This window comes from Dryobates pubescens, chromosome 14, assembly GCF_014839835.1.
Source record: "Dryobates pubescens isolate bDryPub1 chromosome 14, bDryPub1.pri, whole genome shotgun sequence".
NCBI classification, from domain to species: domain Eukaryota; kingdom Metazoa; phylum Chordata; class Aves; order Piciformes; family Picidae; genus Dryobates; species Dryobates pubescens.
The window spans coordinates 29,548,769-29,568,437 of record NC_071625.1 but is presented as its reverse complement, the minus strand read 5'-3'; the positions used below and the strand labels follow the sequence as shown (position 1 = coordinate 29,568,437).

General features: G+C 49.7%; 1 protein-coding gene across 1 annotated transcript; it reads right to left on the bottom strand.

The window, feature by feature from the left end:
- Positions 1-4,538: 4,538 nt before the first annotated feature.
- TMEM64 (transmembrane protein 64) lies at positions 4,539-19,169 on the bottom strand. Its single transcript, XM_009906974.2, is given in 7 exon segments — positions 4,539-5,835; positions 10,018-10,173; positions 16,765-17,660; positions 17,663-17,986; positions 17,989-18,079; positions 18,197-18,280; positions 19,164-19,169. Coding segments are annotated over 7 exon segments (1,752 nt in total). The 3' UTR covers positions 4,539-5,640.
- Positions 19,170-19,669: the final 500 nt, after the last annotated feature.

Sequence of the window (19,669 nt, the reverse complement as noted above, 5' to 3'; positions counted from 1 at the left end):
CAGCACTTGCATGCATTCACAGTCATGGCAACATTAAGGTTAGTTTAACCTCCTCAAACTTTACAGACGGAAGAAAGGAACAGGATTGAATCTGCAGACTCAGTTATTCCTTGCTGCTTATCACCAACAAATTGATAGAGATTTAAATCAATAGAGCAGGACAGTGAGAGACAAACGAGACAGACAAATGTCCATGAAGAGAGGATGTGCCAGGCACACCCCCCACACACCCCATGCTGCCAGGCACCACCTCTGTGCTGCCAGGCACCACCCCTGTGCTGCCAGGCACATCCCCTGTGCTGCCAGGCACATCCCCCCTGTGCTGCCAGGCACCACCCCTGTGCTGCCAGGCACATCCCCTGTGCTGCCAGGCACATCCCCCCTGTGCTGCCAGGCACCACCCCTGTGCTGCCAGGCACATCCCCTGTGCTGCCAGGCACATCCCCCCTGTGCTGCCAGGCACCACCCCTGTGCTGCCAGGCACCACCCCTGTGCTGCCAGGCACCACCCCTGTGCTGCCAGGCACATCCCCCCTGTGCTGCCAGGCACCACCCCTGTGCTGCCAGGCACATCCCCCCTGTGCTGCCAGGCACATCCCCCCTGTGCTGCCAGGCACATCCCCTGTGCTGCCAGGCACATCCCCCCTGTGCTGCCAGGCACCACCCCTGTGCTGCCAGGCACCACCCCTTTGCTGCCAGGCACATCCCCCCTGTGCTGCCAGGCACTACCCCTGTGCTGCCAGGCACATCCCCCCTGTGCTGCCAGGCACATCCCCCCTGTGCTGCCAGGCACCACCCCTGTGCTGCCAGGCACATCCCCCCTGTGCTGCCAGGCACTGCCCCTGTGCTGCCAGGCACATCCCCCCTGTGCTGCCAGGCACATCCCCCCTGTGCTGCCAGGCACTACCCCTGTGCTGCCAGGCACTACCCCTGTGCTGCCAGGCACCACCCCTGTGCTGCCAGGCACATCCCCCCTGTGCTGCCAGGCACTACCCCTGTGCTGCCAGGCACATCCCCTGTGCTGCCAGGCACATCCCCCCTGTGCTGCCAGGCACATCCCCCCTGTGCTGCCAGGCACATCCCCCCTGTGCTGCCAGGCACATCACTGTAATGCTGTAGGACCAGAAGGGACAGGGCTGAGCTGCTCTCCCTCAGCAGAGGCAGGATTTACATCAGCTTCCCCCCTGCACTTGATTTCCTATTTCCTCATGACCAAACCATCATCTTCTCATGCAGATGAGACTGGCAGCAGCTTTGAACTGAGGCCAGCAAGGAAGCCTGTCACAGTGCTGCTGCTTGTCCTTCGGCATGGGAACACATTGGTACAGCTCATCTGCAGCACTGTGCCATAGACCTTTGGCACAGCTGGACAACTCCAGTCATCCTGCTCAGCCACAAGGCAAATCACACCAACCTGAAGGGGAAAGCTGCAATGAAGGCAGAAGATCTGCTGCACCACCCTCGCCACACACCCCTGAGAGCAGCTCTTCCATTCTCCAGGCTTCAGGCAACGCTTGCTGAGGTTATTGTGCAATGGGTCATGTATTGGTAAGGTAGTAAGAAAGCTCTCTGGACAAAAGATGGTTTTCCTCACAGGTACTTAGCATAGTGTTAATTGTGACAAATCCATCATGCAGTTTTACTCACCACCAGAAGGAGGAAGGAAAACTGGCGGCACACAACTGAGATGCCTTCTTCTGTGTGACTCAGGTGTGTTTCATGCACAGATGGCAGAACTTTCACCATCATGGGGACTCAAGACATATTTGTGAAGGTAACAGGCAGGTATTATTTAAACTGGATTCACACCCTTTTCTTTTCTTCACTTGCAATAGGAAGGGAGACTATCTGAAAAGAAAAGCCCCAAACCAATCACATCACCTTCCCCTTCAGAAATACCCATCCTCTTGGTTCAGCAGCTTATTGCTTACCATCACACGTGTGCTTCCTTCACCAAAAGGGCAGAGGGTACAAACACCTGAGCCTCAAAGTGTTAAGCATGTGTTTCATTATAAAATACAATAAAATCAGGTGTCTTTCCTCTGCCAGTAACTCCCCACCCAGGGAATTCATCCTGACCAAGCTCATCTCCTGTGACGGGTGACCTGCCTAGGGGATGAGGGAAACGCTGTGGACAGTCTGTAAAGCCTTTGATGCTGTCTCCCACAGCACTCTCCTTGAGAAGTTTGCAGCCCATGGCATAGCCAGGTGGACTCTCTGCTAGATTCAAAACTGGCTGGACAGCTGGGCCCAAAGAGTTGTGATAAATGGAGTTAAGTCAAGCTGGCAGCTGGTCACAAGTGATGTCCTGGATGGGGGCATCGAGGGCACCAGCAGCAAGTTTGCAGATGACACTAAACTGAGTGGGAGGGCAGGAAACCACTGCAGAGATCTGAACAGGTTATGTCAATGGGCTGAGGGTAATGGAAATAAGTTTAGTAAGACCAAGAGCCGAGTCCTGCACTTTGGTCACAACCCCAAGCAATGCTATAGGCTTGGGGCAGAGTGGCTGCAAAGAAACCTAGCAGAAATGGAACTGGTGGACGGTTGGCTGAACATCAGCCGGCAGCATGCCCAGGTGGTCAAGAAGGCCACCAGCATCCTGGCCTGGATCAAAACCATGTGTCCAGCAGGAGCAAGGCAGTGATGGTGCCCCTGTGCTCAGCACAGGTGAGACCACACCTTGAGTGCCGAGTTCAGTTCTGGTGCCACAGGACAGTAAAGACAGTGAGGTGCTGGAGCATGTCCAGAGATCAGCAACAAGGCTGGTGAGGGGTTTGGAGGCTGTCACATGAGGAACAGCTGAGGGAGCTGGGGTTATTTAGCCTGGAAAAGAGAAGGCTGAGGAGAGAGCTTACTGCTCTCCACAGCTACCTGAAAGGAGGCTGGAGTGAGGCTGGTGTTGGTCTCTTCTGCCAAGTAACCAGCGACAGGACAAGAGGAAATGGATTTAAGTTGTGCCATGGCAGGGTCAGGTTGGATATTAGGAAAAGAGTTCTTTAGTGAAGAGTGATCAGGTAGTGGAACAGGCTGCCCAGGGAGGTGGTGGAGTCACCATCCCTGGAGGTGTTCAAGAAGCTGTAGATGTGGTGCTTTGGGGTATAGTTTAGTGGTCAGGGTACTTGGGTTATAGTTAATAATCTTAAAGGCCCTTTCCAACCTTAATGCTTCTGTGAAATCCTAACTTGCTGCACCTTCAACACTGCATGCATAAAGGTGACACTCCACTGCACCTTCTTTCCACCTACTTCCCAGCAAACAAAACCTCTAATACATATTCCTTTAAAGAAATCTGAGTGAATTTATTGTATAAAATTATGATTGGCATGGTACAGAAAAGTTCCTCTGAATGCACATTTCCCGTTCACTTGTACACAAACATTACAAGGATCAAGCAAAATGCAAAATTCGTAAGAACTCCTTCCATACTACAAAAAAAGTGTTCACATAGTGAAGTTACTCTCGTTACAAAATGTCATGGGAAGAAGAGCACTTCAAAAGCCGTGTTTGGAAACGTCCTCAAACCGCCAACAAAACCTTCAGTTAAAAAACGCCAAGGAAGAGCTTTCCCTCTCCAAAACACCGCTCTGGTTTGGCAAGAAGAGCAAAGCTCAGGTCAGTTCATTTATGGAAGGGTTGTTCTCTCCAAGAAGCAAACAGACAAGAAAAACACAACCCCCCCACCCGACCCAGCGCCGGGAAAGGGCTCAGGTATCCTGTGATGACAAATAACGCCATCGGAATTGCTCTGGTTTTCACACGGGAGCTGTCGGAGGCAGCGGTGTGTAGATGAACGTCTCCAGGCATATACAGACTGCCTTTTCGAAAGCAAACCAAAGAACCAACACACACTCTGAAACAACAAAAAGGAGACAATCTGAACTTTCCTCCTCCATTCAGCTAGTTCAGTCCCTCAGGTCACAAACCCCAAGAAGAGCAGTCTGCAGAGGATGCACACTGAGAGAGGCTGAAGCACCAAGGAAGGCGCAGGGGTCGAGTTACGCCAGCACTGCACAGCCTCACGTGAAGACTCTTGGAGGCCATCAGGTCTCTGCTTCCCAACAACCTTGCAGACATGCTACTCCTTAACAAGACAAAAATCCTCAGACCCAACAAGCAGCAGCCTGACAAAAGGGAGGCACAGTCATACCAGTAGGAAATAACAAAGCTTTGAGGACTGCAAGCATCCTTTAAAGCTCACCCATAAGAACTACAAAGTGAGCAGTAGGTTACGTTGCTTTTGCATCGGATGACCCGAGTGTGTCTGAGTGATGAGCGCTGGCACCTTCTGGCTATCCACACGGAGCTCACACCCCCACGCTGCTGCTCTGCTTTCACTCACACACACACAAGATGCTATGGGGTCAGCCAGCCCAAATGCAGTGCAAAACAGGCCGTGGCGCATGGTAAAGGAGTGGAACCCTCTGCAGCACTGTCTGGCAAAAATGAAGTCAGAATTCCTGAGTCTCAGAGACACTGCTGGCCTCCTCCACTACTGGACTGAGTCTTCCAAGGAGAACATCTAGGTTTCCCTTCTCTCCACTCTGATGAATTGAGACTAGCTCGTGTCTTTTACAAAAAGTCAAACCTTTAGAAAACAAGACCAAAGGGAAGGTTTAAAGCTTTGCAAAGGGAGAGGGGGAGTCACTTTACAAAATCAAGGCCACCTTCATGGAATATTGGTACTGCTGGGATCCATCGTTTCCTTTCTAGGAGAGGTTCAGCTCCCTGTGCTGGAAGCCTCGTTACACGCAGCCAGGCGAGCTGGAAACCGCCACCCTTTTAACACTCAACTCTGAACAGGACTAAGGTGGAACAGCCCTTTGTCACAATCACCAAGGTGGTAAAAACAATGCAGCCACCAAGTCATGAAGTCTCCTTCAAACAGTCACTGCAATCTATTAAAACCTCTGTGTTTTTCCCTTTTGCTTTGCATATTACACAGTGTAACTTAAAATGTTATTTAAGAGCACTTCAGTCCCACAAGGTAGGATTTAAGCTTGTGTGAATACATATGCATGGCTCTGCGACGTTTTTAATGACTTACAAAAATACATTCAACCAAAACCTTGTATAGGCTTCTCTCTTCTTTGTTGTTGCTGCTGTAAAAATCCAAAGGGAAGGGAAAGCCAAATGGTCCCCACCGCCAGCTAAGTAATACACCCCAAGCTCTGGAAGCAATTCCAAAAGCCAAAGCACATTCAAGAATAACCACCATTGGACTGCATACTTCCTCATTCATCTTTATCAGTAACAAAACTCTACTGCATATAATTATTCAGCCTTATAAATAATGCTAAGCAGAAAAATATTTACCTCTGTGCTACTTTTCTCTGTTTATAGATGCATTTCACAGTTGATAGAAGCAAAGGAAAAAACAACAACCCTAAAGTGCAGACTACAGGCCATGACAGGCAGAACAAACGACCAAAGGTGCAGTCAGATTTGTGTTTACATCTTAAGTTACTTCACCATCTCTCTTTTCCTGCCAGAAGTCACCCCATGTGCAGTGAGGAGGTGGTCGGTCGGTCTGTGCCACAGGACAACCTGCAACCACTCGGAATTTCTTTTTAAAACCAGTTGAATTGTCCAGAGATATTTCTTAGGTCCACAAACCCCTTGTTTTATTAATACTTAAAAATCACACAATATTGACACCCCCCCCAGAGAATGCTACTGTCCTTTTGCTGCAGTATGTGGCTGAAGCACTGATGCTGGGCTGAGCGTCTTTGCCAAGAGATGTCTTCATTTCCAGCTCGCAGGCTACAATGGCCGCGTTCAGCTCCACTTGAGCTCGGTGAACCACATAAAACATGAGTCCTATGCTTATGACAATCTGCAAATGAAACAGAAGAGTGTTGCACAGAAACAGCAAGCACAAATACAAAGCAGTTGTTGACCCAAGGATTCACAGAGGCACCTGCTGTCTCCACGTTTCACAGGCAAGACATCAGAAGGGAGATTAACTGAACCAAGGAGCGCCTCTAAACCTACAGATGCTAACAAGGTAACCTGCAGATGAGATGACAGACATTACATAGAGCTTAAATACTGATAGGAACTGAAAAGTTGTTTTCTTTCTTTCCATCACCACCCACATCCTTGCTAGAAATCCATTCCCTCCCTTTCTCTCTGGGAAAAGGCCTGCACAACAAAAGCCTGCAGTGCATTTCTTTAAGTCAGGAAGGCTGACTTCTTTTGTCCTGGTTTTGCTGGGGGAGATTCCTAGGCCAGACAGGGACTGCAGCCTGCTAGCAGTTTAAAACCAGCCAGGGCAGCTGACCTGAGCTGGCTCACAGGTGTACCCTACACCATAAAAAGGAGGAGGTTTGCTGAGGACAGGTGCTCCTCCTGATCTGCTCTCCTCTCCATTGGGACTGCCCTTTGCTTGCTGGGCTGAGCACAGCTCTGTGCTCTTTATGAATAGAACAGAATTAACCAAGTTGGAAAAGACCTTTGAGATGGAGTCCAACCTCTCACCCAACACCATCTGATCAACCAAACCATGGCAGCAAGCACCCCATCCAGTCTCCTCCTAAACACCCCCAGTGATGGTGACTCCACCACCTCCCTGGGCAGCACATTCCAAAGGCCAATCTCTCCTTCTGGGAAGAATTTCTTCCTAACATCTAGCCTGAACCTCCCCTGGCACAGCTTGAGACTGTGTCCTCTTGTTCTGGTGCTGCTTGCCTGGGAGAAGAGACCAGCCCCCACCTGGCTACAACCTCCCTTCAGGTAGCTGTAGAGAGCAATAATGTCTGCCCTAAGCCTCCTCTTCTCCAGGCTAAGCAACCCCAGCTCCCTCAGCCTCTCCTCACAGGGCTGTGCTCCAGACCCCTCCCCAGCTTTGTTGCCCTTCTCTGGACACCTTCCAGCATCTCAACATCTTTCCTAAACTGAGGAGCCCAGAACTGGACACAGGACTCAAGGAGCAGTTTGGCTGTTTCAGCAAATCCATTTTCACTTCAGCCTGTGAGTCTTCTCTCCTTTTCCTGATTCCCCTTTTCTGCTGGGGAGGAGCTCTTGGGTGATAGAACAACTGCTGTAATTCAGCTCCTGATAGTGGCTAATGGAGATACCTGTGTATTAGAGAAGTAATAGGCTGAAACTGTAGCGGGCTTCTGCAACCTGCAAAACAGCAGGGATGGGGAGTGCAAAGGAAAGGAAACTTCTAGTCCTTGCCCCTCTGGCAGGGAAGCAGCAGTGTCACTATGCTTCTCGGATATCAGAACTAAACAGGGCAGAATCAGGGCTTCTGACTGATTTACTTTAGTCTGTATGGGAAGAGCTTGATTTCTGGAGGATGGCTCAGGGAGGGGACAGGATGTTGGTGGTGTGGGGTTTGGGGTTGGGGTTTTTTTGCTTTAAGGAGGAAATAGTGTCCAAAACACCAGAGGATTTTATTTCAGGCTTTTGCTCTAAATGTTATCACTAATAATTTTTCAGCTTTCACCACAACAATTACCAGGAATAAACCTGTCCAACTTTTGCTTACAAATTACTCATTCAATGACACTGGCATGCACAGCACTCCCCAGAGGCAGCCTTCAGTTTCAATAATAGACCAGTTAAATTTTCAGCTGAGATCCTCCTTAACTGACTAACTACATGAAATCCTGCTGCCTCGTAGTGCTGGGCCTTTTGAAAGGAGTCAGCTCCTCTGCCTTTCTTCAGAATGGTTTATAAAACTAGCTGGAATCTGCAGCTGCCTCCCCAAAAACTCCAAAAGAACCAAGAGGACCTAAAGCTTTGAGTCCAAAAGCTGAGCTTCATTATTAATTGGTAGGGATATGTTTACTTTAAGATTAGCAACTACCACTTAAAACATTTAACAGCAGGGCATGAAGGATGTTGAGCATCACTGAGTGAGACCACTGGCAAGCACGGCCAGAGGACAAGTGTGGCTGGGAGGCATCCCCAGCAGGGCTGACTGCAAGACCAGACCAAATTGTCCAGGACTTTTGTCCAGTCAGGTCTTGAAAACTTCCAAGGATGGAGATTAGACTGTCTTCCTGGGCAACCTGCCCCACTGCTTGACTGCCCTTGCAGTGACAAAGGTCTTCCTCACCAGTTCAAGTTGTTTATTTCCAAACCTGGCCCAAGTAACAGTGAAAAGAGAATATGGACACCAAGATCTGGATGTATAGGAAAAGCAGCTTATGCAAGTATTGAAATTTGACTGGTTTGGGAACTACTGCTACCAGTAGCCTGGTTCCCTAAATAAGTATTTCAAATATATATATATATATACACACACAGAGAGAAAATGATGAGATATGAAGAATTTTGGATCAATTTACTACAACAAAATCCCATTAAAGCCCAGCCAGGCAAAGCACCAGGCTGAGGCCTGAAAGAAAGCAGAACAAAAGTAATTCCTCCACTAACAGCTTCTCTTGATTTAGTCTGGTCCCAAGGACTGCTCTCAAAGAGGTAAGGACTCCTCTTCAACTGTTCAGCCTCCCCAGGCAGTGCTTACCTGAGTAATAGCCATGCTACAGACTGCATACAGTCCACAAAGGAGAGCCAATGGCATTAAGAATCAAAGAAAGAAAAGACAAAAAAAGGGAAAGATCACTAAAAACTGCTAGCCTGGAAACAACATTTCACTACCAAAATGAAAGCTGATCAAGTAACCACTTCTTTGCTCTCTTTGATCCACCAAAGTTACTTACCTCTTATTTAAAAAGCAATTTTTAATACTGATAAACCTCTCCTGTGAGGTCTATAAATTGCATGCTCTTTTTAAGAACACACAGATTAGGGGCAGGGGGAAGGACAGGAGAGGTTTAAAGTGGTCCTAACTGAATTTTTGTATCTGAGAACTGTTAAATATGAGCTGTAGGAGTGTCAAAACTGAGGAAGATAAATGACTGCAGTAGCAACTGGAAGTTTGCAAACCATGGTAACTGCTGGCCAAACACAGCCTGAAGCACCTTGCTGCTCTCTGAGCAGGTTTCAATACATAATCTGTTTCTGAAATACTCTGTGCTTGTCACTGTCTCAGATTAAGGCTTATCCCCAAGACTTATAGGCACATTATTTCATCAGCTAAACTCAAGTAAAGGTGCTATGTACCTCTCACTAATTTACTCACTTGTAAAATTAGGATCTTCTGATTTAGGCAATAGCATAATTGTATTTCTTCAGCACTTTTCATCACCAACACCTATGCAAACTTGGGAGTGGTCAGTGCTAATGGTGAACCCTGCACAGGTGCTGCTGGGTCCAAGCAGCCTGAGCCCACTACTCCACATATGCTTTGGTGTAGGGGTGGCTTACCAAGTCCACAGTTCATCAGGAAATGACCAGAGGGGGAAAGAGAAGAAAAGTTGACAAAGCTGTGACAGGAAGAGAGAGTGCTAAAGTTCTGCTTTGTGCCATATCAGATAGGAAAGAACTAAACCTGTTGCACAGAAGAAAGCAAAATCAGAAGCAGTGCACTGGAAACTCTGTTCCCTGGGTATCTAGCAGTCAATAAGCCTGCAAAGAAGCAGCATCAGCTCAGTTTTACACCATCTTCTCAAAATACCAGTAACAGAGATACAAATGAAACACTTTTTAGAAGCTATTAGTCCTCTGTACCACATGCCAGACTTGCTTGGTGCTCAGTCTGTAGGATGCTGGCTGCCTCAGAGTAAGGAGCTGCTCCGTCAACAGACAGCACAGCACCTGGGAGATATATCTCCCCGAGCCTCCTGCAGACCAACCCTTCTACACTGGAGGCTGTGCAGTCTGGAAGAGAACTCAGCAATGCTGAATCTCTGCATCTCATACATCCCATATGCATGCAGCTTCCAAAGTGAAGATTCAGTGACTTGAAGAGACAAGGCCACAGGAAGGAAACTTGGCAAAAGCAAAGGCCTGTACCCGCTGGTACCGAAGATGCCTGAGAAATCAGAGGAATAAACTCAAACACAAGATGATGATGGTTTCCAAGAAAAACTGCTTGCCCAAGCAGCCACAGAGACTGACACTACTGCTACCATGGCCTGTGAGAGCAGCAACTTCATCTTACCTGTAAACCGAATATAAAATAGCCGCTGACACTCTGTTCTGCAATCACATCCTCCATGGTGCGCAAGGTAGTGCCCAAGTATGAGTTCAGGAGCTGAGTAGGAAGCAGTCCAAGTGAAGAAGCCATCAGGTAGTTGGGTAGTGACAAATCTGTAATCTGAATAAAAGAAAGTGTAAGAAACTGAGCACAGCTCCAACATGATTTAAGTGCATGAACAACCAGACTGCTACTCCTACAAGCATCCACACACAAAAATGAAATCATTCCTTGCATTCCTTCACTGGAACTTTCCACTGTGCGTAATAACACAGTATGTGGCTAGTTTTCATCTGCCCTTTTCAAAGCCAGGAGGTTTCATTTCATTTCATCTTACATTACACAACATCTCCATGCCAAACTCATTACCTAAGGATGCAATTACACTGTTCATTGAGGATGTTTATTTGCTTGTGGGGAACAAAGCTCTACAATTGATGAGAGTTTGCTCGCACAAAGAAACTACTTCATCAGATGTGAAGGTCTAAAGCAAAAAATCTATTTGCTTTGATTTTTATATGGCATGGCAACTAATGAAGAGAGATAACTGTTCAAAATGCCACTGTATTAAATATGCTCTCGGTAACCAGAGTGGCAGAGACAATCTGCCTTTGCAAGGCGGGGCAGCTGCGTGCTTATTAAGACGCATACACCCGTCAGGGATGTCTAGCAGCAACATCTATCTACAAGGGTATCAGTAAGCTTTTCTACCCAAGGTAAGCTGTGTCACACTTCAGTTAGTGAACAAAACAGCAGGCACAATTATAGCCTTTGTCAGTTTCTCTGGCAAGAAAACACTAATAATACCTCAAGGTGTTTTCCTCTCATGGCTGTGATACTTCTGTTTTGGGTGCGTCTGTGGACGGTGTACACGGGAACAAAGTACACAGCACTGGCTGAATTCTTATCAGCCACTGGGACATAACAACTGCAAGAGCCAAGAGGCCAAAAGATGCTTACACAGAAAAAAATGAAAAATAGGAGGAAACTCTAAGCTAAAAATGATCATGAAAAGGATGATTTTGAGACAAGCCATCTCAGGAATTTTCCAGATGCAGTAAGTAAGGCAAGTTCTAATTAAGAACAGCCCCTAATGCTGGGAGCCTCGATGGAAACTATTGACCTTGACGGATTCGTACAAGACCAGAGAATTGCTGCAAAGTTACTCATTTCACCCTGCTAGTCTTAAAATAAACTGTGGGTACTATGGAAGTCACAGTGCCCAATTCTCAGAGCGTGGAGCACCATCAGTGGAAAGTTTTTAGGAGGAAGGGCAGGCAAGGGAGGAGAACGCAATGAAGCATGAACACGAAGAATAATTCGCTGGAACCAGATCCAATAAGCCAATCCCAAACTTCACACTGCAAATTACACTTCCCACAGACCAAGATACAAAGGAGCAACATGAAACCTCTCCATACAAGTATCATTCAGATCTCTAAGGAAAAAGGCACTTCACAAATGTGTCGAACTTCGTACTTGGCCGAAGCTCTGACAAGATTCGCTTTTCACTTTTAACATTGGAATAATCTGGGTCATGTTGTAAGAACCAAAACTTCCCATACTGTCAAGGGAATGAAGGAACTGCTATTAAAAGTCTCTGAAATACCAGTGCTGAAGCAAGACTTGTTAAGTAGGACACTGTCATTAAATCTAATGGAGCTGGGAAACTTCCCAAAGATTGTTTTAACACTCCCAGGTACCCCTTCCGTTTGTACAGATGTATTAAGGACACTCCTGCAGGGCCACACGTTTGCTGCTGATGCAGATCTGTCCTGAAGCAACTGGACCTGCTAGGCCATGAGACTGTTTCCAAGCAAAGAGGAGGCTGCCCGTGGACACATGTGACTGAGACTTCTGCTTCCTGATCAAAATGGTCAAAGTTAGGAGAAGGAGAGGAAAAAAAACTGCAGGCCTTTTCAATTCCTGGTTTGTGGGGTTTAGTCTTGGTGGTATCAACTCCCCCAGAGGCACAGCAAGGGGACAGCATCCCTTCCTAAGAAATCTGAGAAACTTTCAATAGAACTTAAAGCTTTCCATGTCTTTCCTTCTATGAAACTTTACCTGTGCTAGAAACCTGGGGGGGGTTGCATGGCCAAGCTGCAGAGCAACAGCAACTCAAACTCTTCTCCAGAAACCTCAGGCCAGCAAAAATTCAGAATCAAATCCCAATGCAATCACAGATAGCAACTGTTAGAGACCATACTGATGGATTAAAAATGATCATAGAATCAATAAGGTTGGAAAAGACCTCAAAGATCATCAAGTCCAACCTGTCACCCAACACCTCATGACTAGACCATGGCACCAAGTGCCACATCCAATCCCCTCTTGAACACCTCCAGGGACGGTGACTCCACCACCTCCCTGGGCAGCACATCCCAATGTTGAACGACTCGCTCAGTGAAGAACTTTCTCCTCACCTCGAGTCTAAACCTCCCCTGGCACAGCTTGAGGCTGTGTCCTCTTGTCCTGGTGCTGGCTGCCTGGGAGAAGAGACCAACCCCCACCTGGCTACAACCACCTTTCAGGCAGTTGTAGAGAGCAATGAGGTCTCCCCTGAGCCTCCTCTTCTCCAGGCTAAGCAACCCCAGCTCCCTCAGCCTCTCCTCACAGGGCTGTGCTCCAGACCCCTCCCCAGCTTTGTTGCCCTTCTCTGGACACCTTCCAGCCACTCAACCTCTTTCCTAACCTGAGGAGCCCAGAACTGGACACAGGACTCAAGGTGTGGCCTCACCAGTGCTGAGCACAGGGCACAATGACTTCCCTGCTCCCGCTGGCCACACTATTCCTGATGCAGGCCAGGATGCCATTGGCCTTCTTGGCCTCCTGGGCACACTGCTGGCTCATGTTCAGCTGCTGTCAACCAGTACCCCCAGTTCCCTTTCTGCCTGGCTGCTCTCAGCCCCTCTGACCCCAGCCTGTAGCACTGCATGGGCTTGTTGTGGCCAAGGTGCAGTACCCAGCACTTGCACTTGGATTTGTTGAATGCCATCCTGTTGGACTCTGCCCATCTGTCCAGCCTGGCAAGGTCCCTCTGCAGAGCTCTCCTACCCTCTAACAGATCAACTCCTTGCTGTCATCTGCAAATTCACTGATGATGGACTCAATCCCCTCCTCCAGATCATCAATGAAGATATTGAACAGGCTGGGGCCCAGCACTGATCCCTGGGGCACACCACTGGTGCCTGGCTGCCAGCTGGCTGTGGCACCATTCACCACCACTCTCTGGGCTCAGCCTCCAGCCAGTTCCTAACCCAGCTCAGAGAGCTGCTGTCCAAGCCAGGGGCTGACAGCTTGGCCAGCAGTTTGCTGTGGGGGACAGTATCAAAGGCCTTGCTGGAGTCCAGGCAGACTCCATCCACAGCCTGCCCCACACCCACCATAACTTTTAATAATGTTTAATACTGATCTATTAAAATAAAATTAAGAGCTACCTAAGCACCCTGCTAACACGAGTGTTAGTGAGAAATCCTTCCACTAAGCCTTGGACAGGCTTTGTGCAGCAAAACTTCAGCCTCTTCTTTGCAGGCCACACCTTTGGTTCAGTCCTATCAAAGAATAAATGCTTGTGTCGTGACTTTGTTGGGGGCTCACTTGCCTTTGGGGATAGCAGCAGATTTCTATCCCCTCAACTGACAAAATCTTCTCTAACAGATAGGCTGAGTAACAGACAGCAAAGGGCAATTCTGATGTTCTTTACTTTCTAGGGGAAAGAAAAGGCAACAAAAAACCCCCACACCAACCTGACAGCCCAGAAAGAAAAGAAAATAGCCAGCAACTCCCCACCGAGCTGAGAACGCTGCCTCATCCTCCTGCAAAGCAGGTACCATTCCCTGAGCTCTGATTTCACGGTGTGCCTCTCTGGAAGCACAGATTCTCACTTGGACATGTTATTTCTTCCAGAAAGTTCTCCTCTCAGAGGAGAAAGAAGATACATCAATTCTGACCTAAGCTACACCTGGTAGCACAAACAATTAGTTTGCATAAGTCTAGCTCCAGAGGCGCAGTAGTGGGAAGGAGCTGATAACCTTCATGCCAGGCCTCCTTGCAGAGGTGCCATGGGGAGAGGGCTGTGGGGGCAACACTTCAGCAAGAGCTATCAGCCCATCCCAGTGGCTCCAGCCACTGAGGCGTCACAGGAGTGACAATTCAGTAAAACCACTCACAGAGAAAAAGCAAACATGCCTTCAGTTAAGAAGTTTCTAGGTCTTCCAGAAGAGCAAGTAAATGCACTACCCCTGTGCTCCTGCTACTGGGGCTTTCCCAGAGAGCAGCAGAATGACCTTAAGAGCAAGATATTCATGTCTGTCTGGTGAGAAGCTAAGAAATTTGTGTTAATTTTCTTCTTGTGCTGTTTCAGATCATGTGATCCCACCACTAAACAAATGCTAGGAAGCTCCTCCTTCCTTCAGCACAGTCCCCTGCGAGTCAACCAGCCCAAACCCCTCAGCAGATGGTACACACCACTCAACAAGTGCTTGTAGAGACCCATTAATCCCAGCCCTGCAGATGATCACTCTCACATCAAGGTTATGCCTTGTCCTGGACCACATGTGTCACTTCCTTCCCCTCAAATACAGCTTCAGTTTACTTAAGGTAGCTTCAGTTTACTGAGACATGTAGAAAATATGCACAGACCAGACTGCTGGAAAATTAAAGATGCATAAGGTCACTGCTCTTTCCTTGAAGAGCAATCTTTCTCAAATTCAGTGCTGAGATTGTTAGCACAGGAAACCGAGCGATGGTTTGGACACCCTGAATCCTCTTGCATTTTAAAACTTCAGCAGAGCAGTAAGCCTTCAAAGAAGTCAGATTTCAAAGAAATGACAGCTCAGGCTGTGTAGGTAGAATTCTGTATTCCTTATGTAGCTTAAATTTGCCTCAGTGAGAAACTGCCTTGCTTGCATGCAGTATTTTTACTTTCCCAGTAATCTCAGAGTTCATATTAAATGTTCTCAGTTAAAAACTGAATCTCCCCTGCTTTCTTTGACTGAGCTGCAAAGCAATAAATCCAGAGTAATAAATGCAACCCATCTGAGCAGGCAAAATCCAAGTTTCGTGGCCTACTCAAGACTCCGGTTTCATCTCATTTCCCATCTGTTATTCTAACACTGTCACCTTCCACTGGGAAAGTAAGTTATTTCGCTTGCAGGAGTTGCAGAACACAAAACATTGACTTACAGCATCCTTTTAATATTGGACTGGCCTGAATACTCTGCTGAATCTGGTTTCTCAGGAGGGCAATGCCAGGAAGGAAGTAATTTTAACTCTGCAATTCCCTGGTCAGTTCTTCAGACTCAATACTGCTCCACAGCATCTGCTGACTGCTTCAAGTGACACCCACAGCTGGTGAACAACCCAAACACAACAGCTCTCCCCACTTTCAGAGCATCGCATCACACCAGACGCTTCACCTGCTACAGCAGCACTCAGCTGCCAGCAGCACAGGTGTAAGCACTAACATGGATATTTACCCAGTGATGTGGATACAAAAATGAAACAGCAGAGGTTCTTCTCATTCGTAACGTGGAAACGGTTACAGCATCTGCTTAGAAGGAAGATGCTGCAGCTCTTACGGGCAGAGATCACAGCTCCCGAGACAAATGCCCTGTCACTCACTGTTTTACACATAGCAATCTTAACCATTTCCTGCGGGTGCTAACCTCTGCAAATTGTGTGGCTTTATTCTGAAATAACATACCTGGGATTCAGTGACCTGCTCACTTCAACCAGGTGACTGTCAAGATGGAGCAAGCACTTCAGAAGGGGACTGCTGATGGAGTACAAAGGCAAGCTGTAAGCAAGCAGCAGCCCAAACCTCTTTTTACAGGGTCTCTTACAGTGAAGAGCATAAGAGTTCCTACTAAAGCTTAAAATATTTTGCAATTTGGCTTGTCCCAGTTTTATTTCACTGAGTGAGCAGACACAAGTGAGGCATAACACACAGCCAAGAACAGATCTTTCAGATGAAGCACCTGGAAAGAGCTGAGGGTCTAAACTGTCACCTTCAGCAGGGTGGTACTTAAAAGCAGTACCCTCCATCTTCTTACCTTCTCCTTTTAGACGATCAAAGAGAACACTTATGTTTCAAGCTATCCTTAAAGAATTTACCAGTCTTCATGTAAAAGCAGAAAGAAAATGAAGTCCAACCCTTTTCCAAACTCAACTTTCAGTACCACTCTGGTGTACCAAGCCCCTTCTGTTAGCCTGTATTGTAAAGTTGTGCCCAAAACACAGAGTCTCCCCCGTGTGCATGGTCTTAATGCTCTTCACAGATTTGCTGGATGTAGGCTACGAACATCAACCTAACTGAGCAATAATTTTAATCTCTCTGCTTTTGTTTTTTTCTTTCCAACACAGTTATTTATACTAAAAAGCTAAGGGAGATCTGGCAAGACTGCTTAAAAACACTTTTTTCCTCCCACTCAAATCACTTTGAAAACACAAGGACGTTAAAATTGTTATCTGCAGCTTTTGCTACACAGGTCCTTGAGTTTCGAATGCAGTCTCGATTCTAACGCAGTTACCACTTGACGCGGTAGCTTGAGAACCTCCCTGCCCTCCCTCCGCAGGCATGGAAGGGCCACCAGCAAGAGCAGGTATGGAGCATCGCTTGTGTTACAAGAAACAACGCTTTCTTCCTGGGACAAGAGGCAACCGCCACCAGTGCCCCCGGCTGCTGCGGCGCAACCACCCTTCGGAACTCACCGCGAAGACGGCGTTCTGCAGCCCGAACGGGATGGGCGTCAATCGTGCCAGAGCCACCACCTTGAGGCCGCTGCCGCCCTCCACGACGCGGACGACGGCGCTGAGCGTGTCGCTGCCCTGGATCCTGGCCCGGGCCCAGCGGGCCAGCAGCCGCTTGCAGGCCACGTGGGCGACGAAGGTGCCGATGAGGACGCCAAGCACCATCAGCCCCATGCCCAGCACGAAGCCGTAGAGGTAGCCGGCGGCCACGTTGAGCAGGATGTAGCCCCAGCCACAGGGGAAGGACACGACGATGAAACCCACGGTGAAGAGCAGCACGCCGGCCAGGCTGTCCAGGCTCTCGGCCCAGAGCAGCAGGTCCCGCAGGTACTGGCGCACCAGAGCCAGCGAGGCGAAGCAGAGGGCCGCCAGCACGCACACGCTGAGGCAGCTCTTGCACCAGCAGGTACCCAGAAGGCAGCAGGAGCAACGCCAGCCCCGGGCCTCGGCCAGCCCGGGCCCGCCGCCGCCCGCCTCGGGCAAGTGGCAGAGCAGCAGCTCTGCCGGCGGCAGCCCGCCCGGCTCCGCGTAGGGCCCCAGCAGCAGCCCGCCGGTCCCCGCTGCCTCCGCCGGAACGAAGCCGACGGTGTCTCCGCCGCCTCCTGCCGGCGTCCCGGCGGCTCGGGACAGCCAACGGCCGAAGTCCTGCCGGACCCCCTGTACCGCCGCCTGCTTCACAGCGCGAGTGAGGAGCTGCAGCGCCGCAACCCCCACGCCCCACATCCCCTCGCCCCGCCGCCCGGTTCTAGCGCCCCCGAGCCGCCCAGCCCCGTCGCTCCCCGCCTCCCCACGCAGCCTGCGGACAGGGGCGGTCGCTCCCTCATCGCCCCGCCATGGCCCGGCTGCCGGCGGCGGAGCCCAGCGAGGGCCGGGCGGGGGCGGGGAAGCGGCAGTGGGGAAGGCGAGCGGGAGGGGGCCGCGCCTCGCCGCCGCGCGGGCTCGGCGGACGGAGGGGCCGCGGCGGCCTCCGCCTCCAGCCGCGCCGCCGGGGCTGCGGCGTTAGACGGCGGCGGCGCCTCACTCTCCGTCCCGGCGGTGGCAGCGGCGGCCCTGGCGAAGGGCGAGTCCCGGGGGGCGGCAGCGGGGCTCCATCTCCCGGCGTGCTGGGCTCCCGCTCCGCTCCGGGAAGCGCCTTCTCGGAGCGGCTGTGCCGATGTGGCAGCCCCGGCGCCGCTAGCAGCGGAGGGGGAGGAGGCCGGGCTCCGGCGGCAGCAGCACCCTGCCCCGCAGCGGGGCTCAGCGGCAGCGCCGCGGCCCGCCCCCCGCTCTGCCCCGCCTCGGTAGCGGCGGGCGGGCGGGCGTGTGGGCAGGCGGGCGGGCGTGTGCCTCAGCGGGGCCCTCCCGCCTCGCCCGCGCCCCAGGCTGCCGCCGGGCTGGGCGCCGCCTCCCATGCCTCCGGCTGGTGGCCCTTCCCTTGTCCCGTTCGCAGGGCTGCCGGTCCATAGCCGGACTTTAACCGGCAGGGTTTGTACCAGCCCTGCGGCAAAGCCGGTTGCTTTCAGCCAGAGGGGTGCCTGGTGAGGTGTCTCTGACTTGTCTCTGGGCTGCCGTGAAGCGTCGGCTGCTCTCCCCTTATGAGAAGGCTTTTTCACGAGCAGCCCAGGTTTCTCCAGGTGCCAGACAAACCTCTCCCAGTGTGAGATGAGGGGCAACAAGCAAGGCCCTTTGGCCACACAGTCACTGCGTGGCACTTGCAGCATCTCTGCATCAGGACAGCTTGGCTCATCTCACTGCTTGGCTCAGATGCTTGAAGGTTCATACACACTTTTGGGTGATTTGAGCTTGAATTTTAAGTCATTGCTAGAAAGAGCAAGCCTGAATGACCAGTGAGGGCTCAGTTTACAGGGGTGTTTTCTCAGGAGCCTCACCAAGGCTTGACAGCTCCATAGGCTCCTGTTGCTCTGGCATTACCAACAACTGAAGCCGTGTAGTGCTGAAAAGGTTTTGTTTTCTTTGCATACGGTGTGCTCCAGTGGAGTTCTGTTTTTCTGCTGGGAAATCTTCAAGTGTATATAAAATGAGAACATGTGTGGGAGTTGCAAAGATTAGAATATGACTGGGAAACCCCCCCTGAATCTCACGCTGAAGAATGTATCTTGCAGACTGTCCGGTAAATATATTAGCTTGCAAAATATGCCGTTAGAAATGATACAATCTGGGCAATCCAAGAAACCAGCCTCAGAAAATGGCAGATGCAGCAGAATATGACAATCTTTGGAGATTCTGTACAACAGGGAAGTTGCAGATAAATGTCACCAGCATTATTCCCCCCCCCCCCCCCCCCAAGTTACCTATGTCTAAATGTGAACTCTTGATTCTGTGTGTGCTTTCCTTACATTGCAAACTCAGGCAGGGCATACGTCCATACTGATGGTGAGAAAGCCCTGCCTGACAGCTTGTAAAGAATGATGGGCATGCTTGTACATTCAGTAAGGCCTTGCAGCAAAGTGGGGAGGGCTGAGAGTTTAGTAGAAAAATCAAGAGGACAAAATATAAATTTCTGGTTTTATGCTAAGAGCATGCAGGGTTTTGATGTGGATGCAGCTTGTGTACATTTTTGTTCAGTATAGTTGCTTTCACAGAATATGCAAAAGCCTGAGGGGAACTATCAGAGTTACACATTGCATTTAAAGTCAATAACCCTGTGCTCGGAGCTGGAATGAATCTTCTGCTGCCACTCCTAAAAGCTGTGGGGTTCTGTGTTTATAATCACACACACTGGAAAAGGGAGCACAAAAGGGTATGGAGAACATAATGGTCAATCTAAATGGCGGTCCTGACATTACACTCCAACCTATAAAAATATTTCAACTTATTAGTGGAGATCCTTCTCCAGGCCCTATGAATATGCAGGCTGAAACTCCTT